We start from the raw sequence: 14010 nt of genomic DNA on the forward strand, positions 1-14010 counted from the left end.
TTGGAGGGATTATTTTGGTGTTAGAGCACCCTCTAGGTACACCGAGGAGTGCTACAGGCAGGTTGGTCAAAATTTCAACCTTTGTTGGAGCAAAGAGTGGTAAATAGGTTGGATTCTCAGTAGCAAGACAACACTTAAACCAACAGCATTTCTCCAAAAAAGACTCATTCAACGGTATGGTTCTTTGTTAACAATAGCAACACAGGGAGTATTGCAGGGAGACGGTAGGTACCTATGGCAGGGGCATTGATGCAGAGCTCTCTGGCCAGGACCAGGAAGGTTCTACCCAGGACGTAAACATTTACCTGAGGGAAAAGAGAATGAAGAGCAGAAATACAGGAGGGTAGTGCAACTTCCACTGACACCCAACCTGTCAAGTCCACAATGTCCTCATAACATGATCCAGTTACATAACATTCGAGTAGCCCATGATCAAATCTGGTCTAGTAAGTGTTACTCAATGCTAAGTTGGCGTACTATTTAGAAAGCCCATAGATTCTCCAGAACAGGGGCAGACTAAAGCTCTAGTTTCTAGCCCATGATCTCCGAGCATCTCATTCCCTTAGGGCAGTGTTTCCCAAACTAGGTCCTGGAGCCCACCCTGGGTGCATGTTTAGTTTTTTGCCCTAGCACTACACAGCTGATTCAAATAATCAAAGCTTGATGGGAGGTGGGTCACAATGCCTTCCCATGGGAGAGGGGGGCAGTGATCACTGGCCTGGGTGGGGCGCCACAAACTGGGGATTGGGTGAGTATCTACCCATAGCACACTGATCCTATACTGGACAGACCCCACTCCACTCCTACCCTTCAAATACCGGGGGGTGGAAGAGCTGACCCTCCCAAGGACAGCTGGGAGCATAAAAATAAAAGTGACCAGCTGTGTCTCTGAGAAATGTCCCTCCACCCTAACTATATACGCATAAACAATGTCTGCCTATATTTATACAGTCCTTGGCTTTAGTTACAAAGCTCAACATACTGCATGGGCCAACATCCATCTTGTTGGTTGTTATATCATGGCCAGTGTGGGCATGGGATCATGTATACTTAAACAAAACAAAAAAACATCCTTGATGTATCCAACTGTTCAATTATATTCAGAAGAGCTTTTTATTTCTCGAAAAAAGGGATAAATGTCAATGTCGCGAAGCGCAAACACTCGATCACAGAGTTGAAGAAAGATGGAGAAAAATGACAGTGTAGGCCTACTCATTGGAAACTCACCTGCAAGAGGTCACTGAGGTCAAGCAGCATGTCTGTAAAGGGGTGGGTTAAATCAATAAAACCACAGGATAGTACACTGTACACAATTGCATCATTTGGGTTTCCTTTCTCCGCAAATGGTACAGCCAAGTGTGATTGTTATTTTCAATAAAAAGTATTTCGCACTTCCTAACCAGCATTCATTAATACAATATTACATTAGATGTTAGAATATCAAATACATTTTCAGAATCATTTCTTTTGCAGCCAACAGTGTACATGAATTGAATGTGATCTGAAAATGTCATGTGATCTCAGGCCAGCAGCATTTCTACTGAGCAACAGCTTCTGGGGGATCAGCCACCCCCTTTGACCTCTGAACCCCCCCCCCCCCCCAAATCATCAGCCTCTGGAGACACCTGTCTCCTGGCGACCAACACAGCCCTTGCATCAGTCTCCGTGGTGACAGGTGCATGTGTCCACGGGCGGCCAAAGCGGATTAGCGACAACCCTTTTTAAAAAGCCTCACAATGGGATTATGGTCACCACTGAAATGGAAAAAATAATCCCACAGTCTGGAGATGAGATTACAGACAAGTCATCATAATAATAAAAACAAGTCCCTCTGTGCAGCTGATTTTCTAAGAGATAATAATGGTTGCTACAAGCATCCTGTTTTGCCATTTCAGTAGTATGGGGAGGGAGGGAGCTTACTTCCAAGCCCTGCCTGTAAAACGTGTGGAGGTTTCATTTTGACGTGAATACTTGGCTGTCATTCATCAAGGTCATGGATGTGGCCATAACCTGGCCCTTCCCAACAATAGCACCTGTGAGAATGATCCCATTAAATGTATTAACTAACTAGCATTTAATTGAGGGTCCCCTGAGCAATCATTGCAAATATCCAGATGTCCCTCCACTGAGCTACATGCCATTTCAGCTGCTATACACTGAACAAGGTTTGCCTCGTTTCCTTGTTCTCTCCTCATAATGCCAGTCCTCTGTGACAATTCTAGATTGTTTTCCCCAGTTGTGGAAAAGGAAGTGGAGTGGAGCCATTTTTACTTTATCCAACCCTCACCCACCGACCCACTCACGTAAACAATGTAATGGGAAAGGCTTTGCTCTGCTCCCTCCACCCTCTTCTTCTAGCAGATAAAACTGTCCCCTGCCTTTCCTGTGAAACCACTGGCTGTTACATACCCACGTCACGATAAACCAACAGCCGCAAAATGATGGGATATAAAAAGCTGATCTGCTTAACATTAAGACAGTACAGAAAGGGGTATTGAGCGAAACGCAACCAGGCATTAACACAATTCATGTCTAAAACTACTACAACTCCTGGAGATTGATGCTACAGCTACATATACACTGTACAGTGCATTCTAGGGCTGTCCCCGACTAAAAAAAATATTGGTAGATCAAGAGTCGTCTGTTCTTTTGACCAATTGATTGGTTGACACTTTTAAACGTGTATCTTTCCATATATTGACACATCCTATGTGTTTTAATCAAATCAACTATATTCACCGAGCTTGTCTTATGCTTTAAGTTTGATTAAATAATTAAGACACAAATGACTAGTGAGTCCGACCTTCAATTGATTTGATTGTGCAGGGCCGGGCTCAGACTTGCTGCGCTGTGTTAGAAAAAAAGACAGCGAGTGACTGACTAGCACCCGTTGTCTCTCTCGCCTCCCTGCTGCATCGACCACCAAAGCGTTTATCGCGCTGTCCGTGTTGCTGAAGCTGCAACATAATTACAGCCATTTCTGACTGAAAGGTTCTGTTAACGAAATCCCTCATTTGTTTAGGAAAAACTCCCTATTCCCTCAACCCTTGCTCTCTTTACGTGACACATGTATGCATCGCATGCACGTGACCTAAGACCTATTCGCACGGGACTAGTATTACTAGAGAACGTTGGTTATGTCATTACTACTCCAGAATGTCAGTTATTCCAGAGGATGATTTGGACGGGATTCATTTTTTCCAAACTGCCCCTGTAATTCTTTATTTTCTTCCCAATAAATTGACAGTTATGACACAAGCCTGGAGGTTTTTATTCTAGGTGTGAAGATATAGTATTTCAACATGTCCAGGTGATAGGGCCACACTGATAACTCGAGCTTGGTTCCCAAGTTTCTAAACCATACCACACCATCTCCTCATTCTGCTGCTGCCTCCAGCATTGTTCTCAACACCAATAAGCTGGTTTACTTTGCTATTATGCACATAGCAACATGGTCTAGACGCCAATTCAACAGCACACTGAGGTGTTTCAGAACCATGAACAGCGACCGCTATCCAACGAGGGAAAAAGCGCATGTTATAAAATAATATAATTTTTATTAGTGTTGCACCATTGTTCTTATGTAATATAACCATATACAATTTCAGTAGCCCATCTTAGACTGATGGACTGTTCCATCCCCACGGCCTCCACAATGGTTCAGTCCACGCAGCACGGATCAGACAGATGTCTTGTACACCATGAGATAGATTTATTTTTGTATTATTATTTTTTGCTCCTGCTCGACTAAAGAAATCTCAGTCGACCGACAGCCTATCGACCAAACAGTTGACTAGTCAACTAAATGGGGTCAGCCCTACCTAGCGCATTCGGAAAGTTTTCAGACCCCTTTACTTTTTCCACATTTTGTTACGTTACAGCCTTATTCTAAAATTGATTCAATTGTTTTTTTCCTTTATCAATGTACACACAACACCCCATAATGACAAAGCAATATCAGGAGAAATTTTTTTGGGGGGAATAAGGCTGTAACGTAACAAAATGTGGAAAAGGGGAAGGGGTCTGAATGCACTGTATATACACAAACGTATGTGGACACCCCTTCAAATTAGTGGATTCGGCTATTTCAGCCACACCTGTTGCTGACAGGTGTATAAAATTGAGCACACATCCATGCAATCGCCATAGACAAATATTGGCAGAAGAATGGCCTTACTGAAGAGCTCAGTGACATTCAACGTGGCACCGTCATAGGACGCCACCTTGCCAACAAGTCAGTTCGTGAAATTTCTGCCCTGCTAGAGCTGCCCCGGTCAACTGTAAGTGCTGTTATTGTGAAGTGGTTACGTCTAGGAGCAACAACGGCTCAGCTGCTAAGTGGTAGGCCACACAAGCTCACAAAATGGGACCACTGAGTGCTAAAGCACATAGCACGTAAAAATTGTCTGTTCTCGGTTGCAACACTCACTACCGAGTTCCAAACTGCCTCTGGAAGCAATGTCAGCACAATAACTGTTAGTCGGGAGCTTCATGAAATGGGTTTCCATGGCCAAGCAGCCGCACACAAGCCTAAGATCACCATGCGTAATGTCAAGCGTCGGCTGGAGTAGCGTAAAGTTCGACGCCATTGGACTCTGGAGCTATGGAAACGTGTTCTCTGGAGTGATGAATCACGCTTCACCATCTGGCAGTCAGACAGATTAATCTGGGTTTGGCGGATGCCAGGAGAACGCTACCTGCTCAAATGCATAGTGCCAACTGTAAAGTTTAGTGGAGGAGGAATAATGGTCTGGGGCTGTTTTTCATGGTTCGGGCTAGGCCCCTTAGTTCCAGTGAAGGGAAATATTAACGCAACAGCATACAATGACATTCTAGACAATTCTGTGCTTCCAACTTGGTGGCAACAGTTTGGGGAAGGCCATTTCCTGTTTCAGCATGACAATGCCCCTGTGCACAAAGCGAGGTCCATACAGAAATGGATTGTTGAGATCGGTGTGGAAGAACTTGACTGGCCTCACAGAGCCCTGACCTCAACCCCATCGAACACCTTTGTGATGAATTGGAACGGCAACTACCAGCCAGGCCTAATCGCCCAACATCAGTGCTCGACCTCACTAATGCTCGTGGCTGAATAGAAGCAAGTCTCCACAGCAATGTTCCAACATCTAGTGGAAAGCCTTCCCAGAAGAGTGGAGGCTGCTATACCAGCAAAGGGGAGACCAACTCCATATTAATGCCCATGATTTTGGAATGTGATGTTCGACGAGCAGGTGTCCACATATTTTTGATCATGTAGTGTATTATGGTAAAAACTATTTGGTTGTAGCGTAAACATTTTGCATTCTCCATTCCCCTTTTTTTAAATCGTCCCCTTCCCTCCTTCCTCTGTTACTCTCCCACCGCTCTCTGCAGTGTGAAAGGATACGAGGTGTCCCTTCCGTCCTGCAGACCAGGTAGAGGCATGCAGCCACCACGTGGGTCACCCTTCGGCCCCGTGTCAGGCGTTTACACACAGCCATCTTGTAGAAGTTGAATGCCGTGTCCATGCAGTGCTGGTTCAGCTGCAACTGGTGGCCCACTGTGTTGATCTGACGTCTCCCTGGAGACAAACACAGGCATGTTATTACACACACGTCGAAGTCGTACACACTCAAACGCACCCTCATATGCACTTAGGGTATATAATAAACAGAGTAGACAAAGACCCACACTATTGAAAGAGATTGTAATTACCCTGAGGTTCAGTTCAGGTGTTTCGAGATCAGTGTGTCCTTTGATCGCCTGATGAACTTTGCATGAAAACACTCAGACATTACACACAATTAGATGTCCCAGTGAATACACACAGGTACTCGTGAGATGTGTGTGGCAAACTACTGCTGCTGAGGTAATGCAACATCTTACAGTGATTAAATATCCCCCCTGCTTTGCTGAACAGATGTCTTCAGATTATAGGGCATCTGAACATCACCAGCATTACTCATACCACTCCCTCCTCATTCCCCTCTCCTCCTCAAGTTGTCTGACAAACTAAAGATCCTGATTTCTATACAGCCTTGTCTATTCATCTTCCAAACCCCAACCAGCATTATCAACTGGTACATTTGTGACAGCTGGATAAAATCTAACCACCCTGTTGGACATTGTGAGGAGACGTGATGAGTTAAGGCGGGGGTGGGGACGGGCGTGCCAATGATTCCAGGCATTAATCAGAGTGTGGGTGGGTGGGTGAGCAGAGGGTGGCCTGGCCAGACACTTGGGATGTTTATGGAGGAGAGAGTTCCCTCACAGCACACTCTTTCTCTCAGAGTGCCATAGACACTATAAATCTCCCCACAGCATGACAGACCTATTACCCCATACAAACTCACACACAGCTGTATCCATGTCTCTCTGTTCCTCTTACACACATATTAGTCATCGTCCACCAAGTCTGACTAACGTCTGTCTCGCCTCTACACACACACTCTGACAGCGCTGTGTTTGCAAGCCCCACACACACTCTACTGCTTAGCAGTTAGCCAGCACTGTATTGATCATCAGTACCATGGGAGCAGCAGACGATTACTCACATTAGGTTACTGGGAGATAACTGAGTACAAGAAATGTTATGGCTGAGTAAAAGTAACTTCCAAATAAACGTGACTAAACAAACAGGAAATCATCAAAACTAGGCAACACAGACTGACTGAATGTGTCCGACCAGACAAAGGAAATGAATGACGTTAGCCCTTTCCTGAGGCATTCAAGCATGCGATGGATGTTTGCCTTTGCCAACCAAGCTCTGCTGTAGACACACCCTGTTAATCTCTCATTGGACATTAAAGGAAATGGGTTGTCCCTACCAAGTTTGTTGTGCTTCTGAAATAAGGTGGCGATACAGATGCCACTTTAACAGGGGAAGAGGACCATGTAAAGCAGATGGTATCAGTTTAGTTTGTCTAGTATAAGGCAAAATGCTTTACTTTCAAGACATCATGAAAGACAGCATTCAAAACAAAGGTTAATATCCTAGCGCACCCACATTTATTGAGGATTAGGCCTGCTGTAAGTGTAATGAGTTCTTATGATGCATGCACACCCATGCTTTAGGAACGCAAGTGGTGACCCCTAATGTTGACTCACCGTTCTGCAGGGTCTGGGCCTGGGACTCCCTTCCAACGCCTGTACAGAACCCATCCCCAAAAGTGGGGTTCCTTCCTGAGGCTATAAATACAGGAGAAAAAGAGAAGTGTTACATCACATGACACATCACGTGGCTTTTTGTAGAGAAATTAACATTCAATTCTCTGACAAAAGCTCTGGTGGACATTCCTGCAGTCAGCATGCCAATTGCGCACTCCCTCAAAACCTGAGATATCTGTGGCATTGTGTTGTGTGACAAAACTGCACATTTTAGAGTGGCCTTTTATTTAGCAGTCTTATGTCTTGGGGGTAGAAGCTGTTCAGGGTCCTGTTGGTTCCAGACTTGGTGCATCGGTACCGCTTGCCGTGCAGTAGCAGAGAGAATAGTCTATGACTTGGGTTACTGGCGTCTTCAACCATTTTTATGACTTTCCTCGGACACCGCCTGGTATCAAGGTTTTGGATGGCAGGGAGCTCGTCCCCAGTGATTTATTGGGCCGTCAGCACTACCCTCTGTAGCGCTTTGCGGTCAGATGCCAAGCAGTTGCCATACCAAGCGGTGTGCAGCCAGTCAAGATGCTCTCAATGGTACAGCTGTACAACTTTTTGAGGATCTGAGGGCCCATGCCAAATCTTTTCAGCCTCCTGAGGGGGAAGAGGCATTGTCGAGCCCTCTTCACAACTGTGTTGGTGTGTTTGGACCATGATAGATCCTTAGGGATGTGGACACCGAGGAACTTGAAGCGCTCGACCCGCGCCACTACAGCACCGTCGATGTGAAGGGGGCGTGCTCGGCCCTACATTTTCTGAAGTCCACGGTCAGCTCCTTTGTCTTGCTGATGTTGAGGGAGAGGTTATTTTCCTGGCACCACTCCACCAGGGCTCTAATGTCCTCCCTGTATGCTGTCTCGTTGTTGTTGGTAATCAGGCCTACCACTGTTTACATTTACATTTTAGTCATTTAGCAGACGCTCTTATCCAGAGCGACTTACAGTTGTGCCGTCAGAAAATCTTGATGATTTAGTCGGAGACGTGCGTGGCCACGCAGTCATGGGTTTACAGGAAGGGGCTCAGCACACACCCTTGTGGGGCCTCCGGGTTGAGAATCAGCGTGGCAGAGGTGTTGTTGCCTACCTTCACCACCTGGGGTCGGCCCGTCAGGAAGTCTAGGACCCAGTTGCACAGGGAAGGGTTCAGACCCAGGGTCCTGAGCTTAGCGATGGAGGGCACTATGGTGTTGAAGGCTGAGCTGTAGTCAATGAACAGCATTCTTACATCCTCTTGTTCAGGTGGGATAGCGCAGTGTGCAGTGCAATGGCGATTGTGTCGTCCGTTGATCTGTTGGGGCGGTGTGCAAATTGTAGTGGGTCTAGGGTGTCAGGTAAGGTGGAGGTGATATGATCATTAACTAGCCTCTCAAAGCACTTCATGATGACAAAAGTGAGATCAATGGGGGGATAGTCATTTAGGTCAGTTCCCTTCGCTTTCTTGGGTACAGGAACAATGGTGGCCATTTTTAAGCAAATGGGGTAAGTCTGCTATAGTTTCAATTACTAAAATGGCAAATGCTGCTGTAATAAAATATAGGATAGATAATATCATGCGGACACAATGCTAGCACATGTGAGTGTTGTTTCCTCGCGTGACAGCAAATTGTTCACCAAGGGCGCTCACCTCAAAATCACGTTAATACAACACTGCACTCTAGTGGGGAGACAGGGGAACTAAACAGATGTGCAGGAAAAATTCCACCAAACCACAATGCCAGTCTACAGCCGATTGTCCCTTCTGCACAGTCAGCTGAAAGGCTCAGTGGTGTGTATTCATGGTTGCCAAGGGAAGCCAGGCTTTCCCAAATATTTAACCAATAAAACATTTTCAATTATAACAAATATTTATCTTTCCATAATTTTCCATCAATTCGCAAATGTCTCAGTATGTGTAGCCCATGTATCTGATGATGTCTGGAACAAAAGAGTATGACATGTTGCCGCTGTTGCATTTGTCCTCCCTTGATTAATTTTTTAAATAAAATAATTAGCCAATCACCCCCAAGGGAGGCCAGTTTGGATTTGGCTTCACACCAATCAAATCACATCCTAAGCAAAACATCATCATGGACAGAAAAACATGTCTGCTTGTGTTGATGTCCTGCAGTATCTAGCTGGCTAAATCAGCCCTTTTCTAAGTCATGGATGGAGATGAGGATTTGGACTTGTGGTCTCTGTACAGGCCAATGACTATGACAACGATTCTGATCTAACCATAAATTCATATATTGCGCCACTGACCTGAGAAGATTGAAGTTCAATATGTAGCCTAGATGTAGCCTAGTAGGCTCACGTTAACTATACTGAACAAAAATATAAACCCAACAAATTCAAAGATTTTTCTGAGTTACAGTTCATAGAAGGAAATCAGTCAATTGAAATAAATTCATTAGGCCCTAATTTATGGATTTCATACGATTGGGCATGGGCGCAGCCATGGGTGGGTCTAGGAGGGCATAGGTCCCCCACAGACGATCCCGCAGGTTAAGAAGCCGGATGTAGAGGTCCTGGGCTGGCATGGTTACACGTGGTCTGCGGTTGTGAGGCCGGTTGGACGTACTGCCAAATTCTCTAAAATGACATTGGAGGCAGCTTATGGTAGAGAACATTTCTGGGATCTTTTATTTCAGCGCATGAAACATGGGACCAACATTACATGTTGCGTTTATATTTATGTTCAGTATAGCTAGCTAACTCAGCTGGTCCATTGTTGCCCATGCGAGGAAGTTAGGCTAGCAAGCATTTTAGCTAGGTAGCCTATGACAAAAACTAAAAAAATATTTTTACTTGCGCACACACAGAAATAAGTACCATGGACAGCCACATGATATTTAGCTAAATTAATTGGACTAAACTGTTTTTGGTAATTGGCATGTTTAAGTTTGTTTTCAGTATTTTAAACTAAGTACACTGCTCAAGAAAATAAAGGGAACACTAAAATAACACATCCTAGATCTGAATGACTGAAATAATCTTATTAAATACTTTTTTCTTTACATAGTTGAATGTGCTGATAACAAAATCACACAAAAATGATCAATGGAAATCAAGTTTATCAACCCATGGAGGTCTGGATTTGGAGTCACCCTCAAAATTAAAGTGGAAAACCACACTACAGGCTGATCGAACTTTTATGTAATGTCCTTAAAACTCAAATGAGGCTCAGTAGTGTGTGTGGCCTCCACGTGCCTGTATGACCTCCCTACAACGCCTGGGCATGCTCCTGATGAGGTGGCGGATGGTCTCCTGCGGGATCTCCTCCCAGACCTGGACTAAAGCATCCGCCAACTCCTGGACAGTCTGTGGTGCAACGTGGCGTTGGTGGATGGAGCGAGACATGATGTCCCAGATGTGCTCAATTGGATTCAGGTCTGGGGAACGGGCGGGCCAGTCCATAGCATCAATGCCTTCCTCTTGCAGGAACTGCTGACACACTCCAGCCACATGAGGTCTAGCATTGTCTTGCATTAGGAGGAACCCAGGGCCAACCGCACCAGCATATGGTCTCACAAGGGGTCTGAGGATCTCATCTCGGTACCTAATGGCAGTCAGGCTACCTCTGGCGAGCACATGGAGGGCTGTGCGGCCTCCCAAAGAAATGCCACCCCACACCATGACTGACCCACCGCCAAACCGGTCATGCTGGAGGATGTTGCAGGCAGCAGAACGTTCTCCACGGCGTCTCCAGACTCTGTCACGTCGGTCACATGTGCTCAGTGTGAACCTGCTTTCATCTGTGAAGAGCACAGGGCGCCAGTGGCGAATTTGCCAATCTTGGTGTTCTCTGGCAAATGCCAAACATCCTGCACGGTGTTGGGCTGTAAGCACAACCCCCACCTGTGGACGTCGGGCCCTCATACCACCCTCATGGAGTCTGTTTCTGACCGTTTGAGCAGACACATGCACATTTGTGGCCTGCTGGAGGTCATTTTGCAGGGCTCTGGCAGTGCTCCTCCTGCTCCTCCTTGCACAAAGGCGGAGGTAGCAGTCCTGCTGCTGGGTTGTTGCCCTCCTACGGCCTCCTCCACGTCTCCTGATGTACTGGCCTGTCTCCTGGTAGCGCCTCCATGCTCTGGACACTACGCTGACAGACACAGCAAACCTTCTTGCCACAGCTCGCATTGATGTGCCATCCTGGATGAGCTGCACTACCTGAGCCACTTGTGTGGGTTGTAGACTCTGTCTCATGCTACCACTAGAGTGAAAGCACCGCCAGCATTCAAAAGTGACCAAAACATCAGCCAGGAAGCATAGGAACTGAGAAGTGGTCTGTGGTCACCACCTGCAAAACCAGTCCTTTATTGGGGGTGTCTTGCTAATTGCCTATAATTTCCACCTGTTGTCTATTCCATTTGCACAACAGCATGTGAAATGTATTGTCAATCAGTGTTGCTTCCTACGTGGACAGTTTGATTTCACAGAAGTGTGATTGACTTGGAGTTACATTGTGTTGTTTAAGTGTTCCCTTTATTTTTTTGAGCAGTGTATATATAGCCTTGTTGATTTGATGATGTTTAAATGTTTAAGTTGAAATGGTGCTGGAATAGCGGAGGCAGTGCTCCTGTTGTCTTTGTGCTGACTTGCAGTAGCCAACTCAGCGGTTCTAAATCAGTAGTTGTTTAGTAAACTGTCAAAAACATTAACTTGCTTGAACATGCTGCAGGTCATATAACTGTTTGTTACATGCAATATTTGCTTTGTGGACTTCACTGGACAGATGTTGCTCTTCGGTCTTGTGAGGAAACAAACAAATGTATTCCACCACTATGTGACTATTGTCTTTTTGTTGTCACGGCCTTATTGTATATCACGTGGTGTATGAACTAATCGGTTATAGCACAAACAATGCAAATATCACAACATAGGTTGTAATATGGCTTTCTTACTGGCTTGGCTTCCTCAGTGATATTACCCACGCACCGCTACTGAAAAGGCTAACCAGGGCCATGCACTCTGCAAATATACCATTCTGGAATCAAAGTGACTAACTTAATTATGTCATGAAAATGTGCAGGAATAAAGGGATATAAAAGTTTGTTATACTTCTTATAAGCAATGTCTCTTAGCTCTCGAAAACCCTTTCAGCGGTTAGCTTCGCCCACGGCTGGCTCTGTGTTAACTACAATTCCAACGATGTGTTTCAACATTTAGAAACTTAAATAATCGCTTGCTAAACGCTTTTCGAAACATATGGCCCTTATCTTTCATATCTGCGAGAAATAATATTTTAAATCAAAAATATATGCTTACTGTATCTGATTTGCACAGATCCATACACTATGTGTGCCTCCAATTGACGAACTACACTTCCCCCAGAGTTAAGCTAACACACAGGTGTTCAGAGCATTAGCACAGGTGGTAACTGCCTGTTTTCCGTAAACAAGCGCTGTAACATGGAGATATGGCCATGGAGGTATGAAGTAATTATTTTGCGCCGATATGAAAGATACGTTCCATATGTTTCCAAATTTTGATTTGATTTGATTTGAAAACGTACCGCGAGCGATGCGTGTTAACGTTTAGAGCAAGCGTCGGGGCTCTTAACAAAATAAAATACCTTCATCAATAGGCGCTAAAGGTAGTTACCATCTACGAATGGGCTACGTCTCTCTTAGAATAACGTAGCTCTTGTCATTATAACCGAACTACAGTGCATCTGCACCTACCATCTCCAGCTACAAACTGTCCCACAGCAGAGGAGCCGCCCCCTCCTGTCTCCATGAACTGGACCTCGGATACGATAATGTTGTCCTCCAGGACCGAGCCACAGCCCACGCACACGGCATCGCCCCTGGCCTGGTCCACATCGATGTCCGTGCCCCCACAGTTCTTACACACTCTTGAACTCATGGTGAAGTCTGCTCACACGGCTCAGCCTGGGCAACAGAGAAGAGACAGGCCACATTTTTGTGAAAGACACATTTTGTAGACATCATATGAAACGGTTGCAATTACACATTATGTCATTGATTCTTCCAGCCAAAAGGTGGTGGCCTAGCAGGCATAACCTACTGCCACAACAGTTACATAAACTGAAACTGCATGAGTGACTGCATATCACGTTTGGAAATAATTACTATCACAATAATATGATGCCGAAGAAGCTAGCTTAACACTTTCTTAAATCCTCTGTCACCTGACCCTGGAGCGCTTGGGGGACATAATTTCGGCACTACACCCCTAGCTAACGTTACGTGGCAAAGCCTGGTGGTAATTTATCTAACTAGCTTGCTGTACATTTAAGTGTCATTTCTATAGGATGCGCTGGTAGTGGTCCAATGATCTTGCCATTTCCGTCAATGACTGTACCGCAAGTTTAATTTCTTACCTAGATGCTGAATAAACAAACAACCCCGTCTTAAGTCTTCACTAGCCGTGAGGGTTGGAACAGCTGACAGCAAACTTGCTAGAATCCACTAGGTTAGGCTTTAGTACTAAAAATACATATGTGTAGCATAATGGGTAACATGGTTTCCAAAGGGTGGTGATGAATTGTTGAGAAAATACTGGATAATGAATACGCACCAGCCAATTCAGAGGCGATGCTGCTGACAGCGATATGGCTAGCAAGCTTTAGCTAGCAAGTTTCCCGAGCAGATTTCCAAGCCAGCGCGTCAGCGAAATCTATTTAAGTCCTCTAAATCTATTTAAATGTTTTGTAGTGACTGGACATAATGTATCTAGTCTAAATGTACTGTTAATTGGGTTCTAAACCACACGTTATTTACTGTAATGAGGTAGCTAGTTAGTGATTACCATGCATGTAATCCTTGTTCTAACCTCATTGCCCAGCCAACATGTGCGTTTTCATGCTTGGGAAATGGATTGGTCCACTGATTTTCTAGGGTGATACGGCCAGTAGTGATAATTCTCT

The 14010-nt window shown here is 45.1% G+C and overlaps 1 protein-coding gene across 1 annotated transcript in view; it reads right to left on the reverse strand.

Annotated features, from left to right (window-relative positions):
* Positions 1 to 13937, reverse strand: part of LOC311102902 (transcription factor IIIB 90 kDa subunit-like) — a 56168-nt gene extending 42231 nt beyond the window's left edge. The window contains exons 1-6 of the mRNA XM_084144375.1: positions 13662 to 13937; positions 12803 to 13012; positions 7087 to 7167; positions 5387 to 5560; positions 1228 to 1259; positions 233 to 305 (exon numbers count right to left, since the gene is read on the reverse strand). Of these exons, the coding sequence (XP_084000501.1) occupies positions 233 to 305; positions 1228 to 1259; positions 5387 to 5560; positions 7087 to 7167; positions 12803 to 12986 (544 nt within the window). The 5' untranslated portion in view covers positions 12987 to 13012; positions 13662 to 13937. The remainder of the gene's footprint in view (positions 1 to 232; positions 306 to 1227; positions 1260 to 5386; positions 5561 to 7086; positions 7168 to 12802; positions 13013 to 13661) is intronic.
* Positions 13938 to 14010: the final 73 nt, after the last annotated feature.

The sequence above is a fragment of the Coregonus lavaretus genome (genome assembly GCF_964263955.1).
Source record: "Coregonus lavaretus genome assembly, chromosome: 27".
NCBI lineage: Eukaryota > Metazoa > Chordata > Actinopteri > Salmoniformes > Salmonidae > Coregonus > Coregonus lavaretus.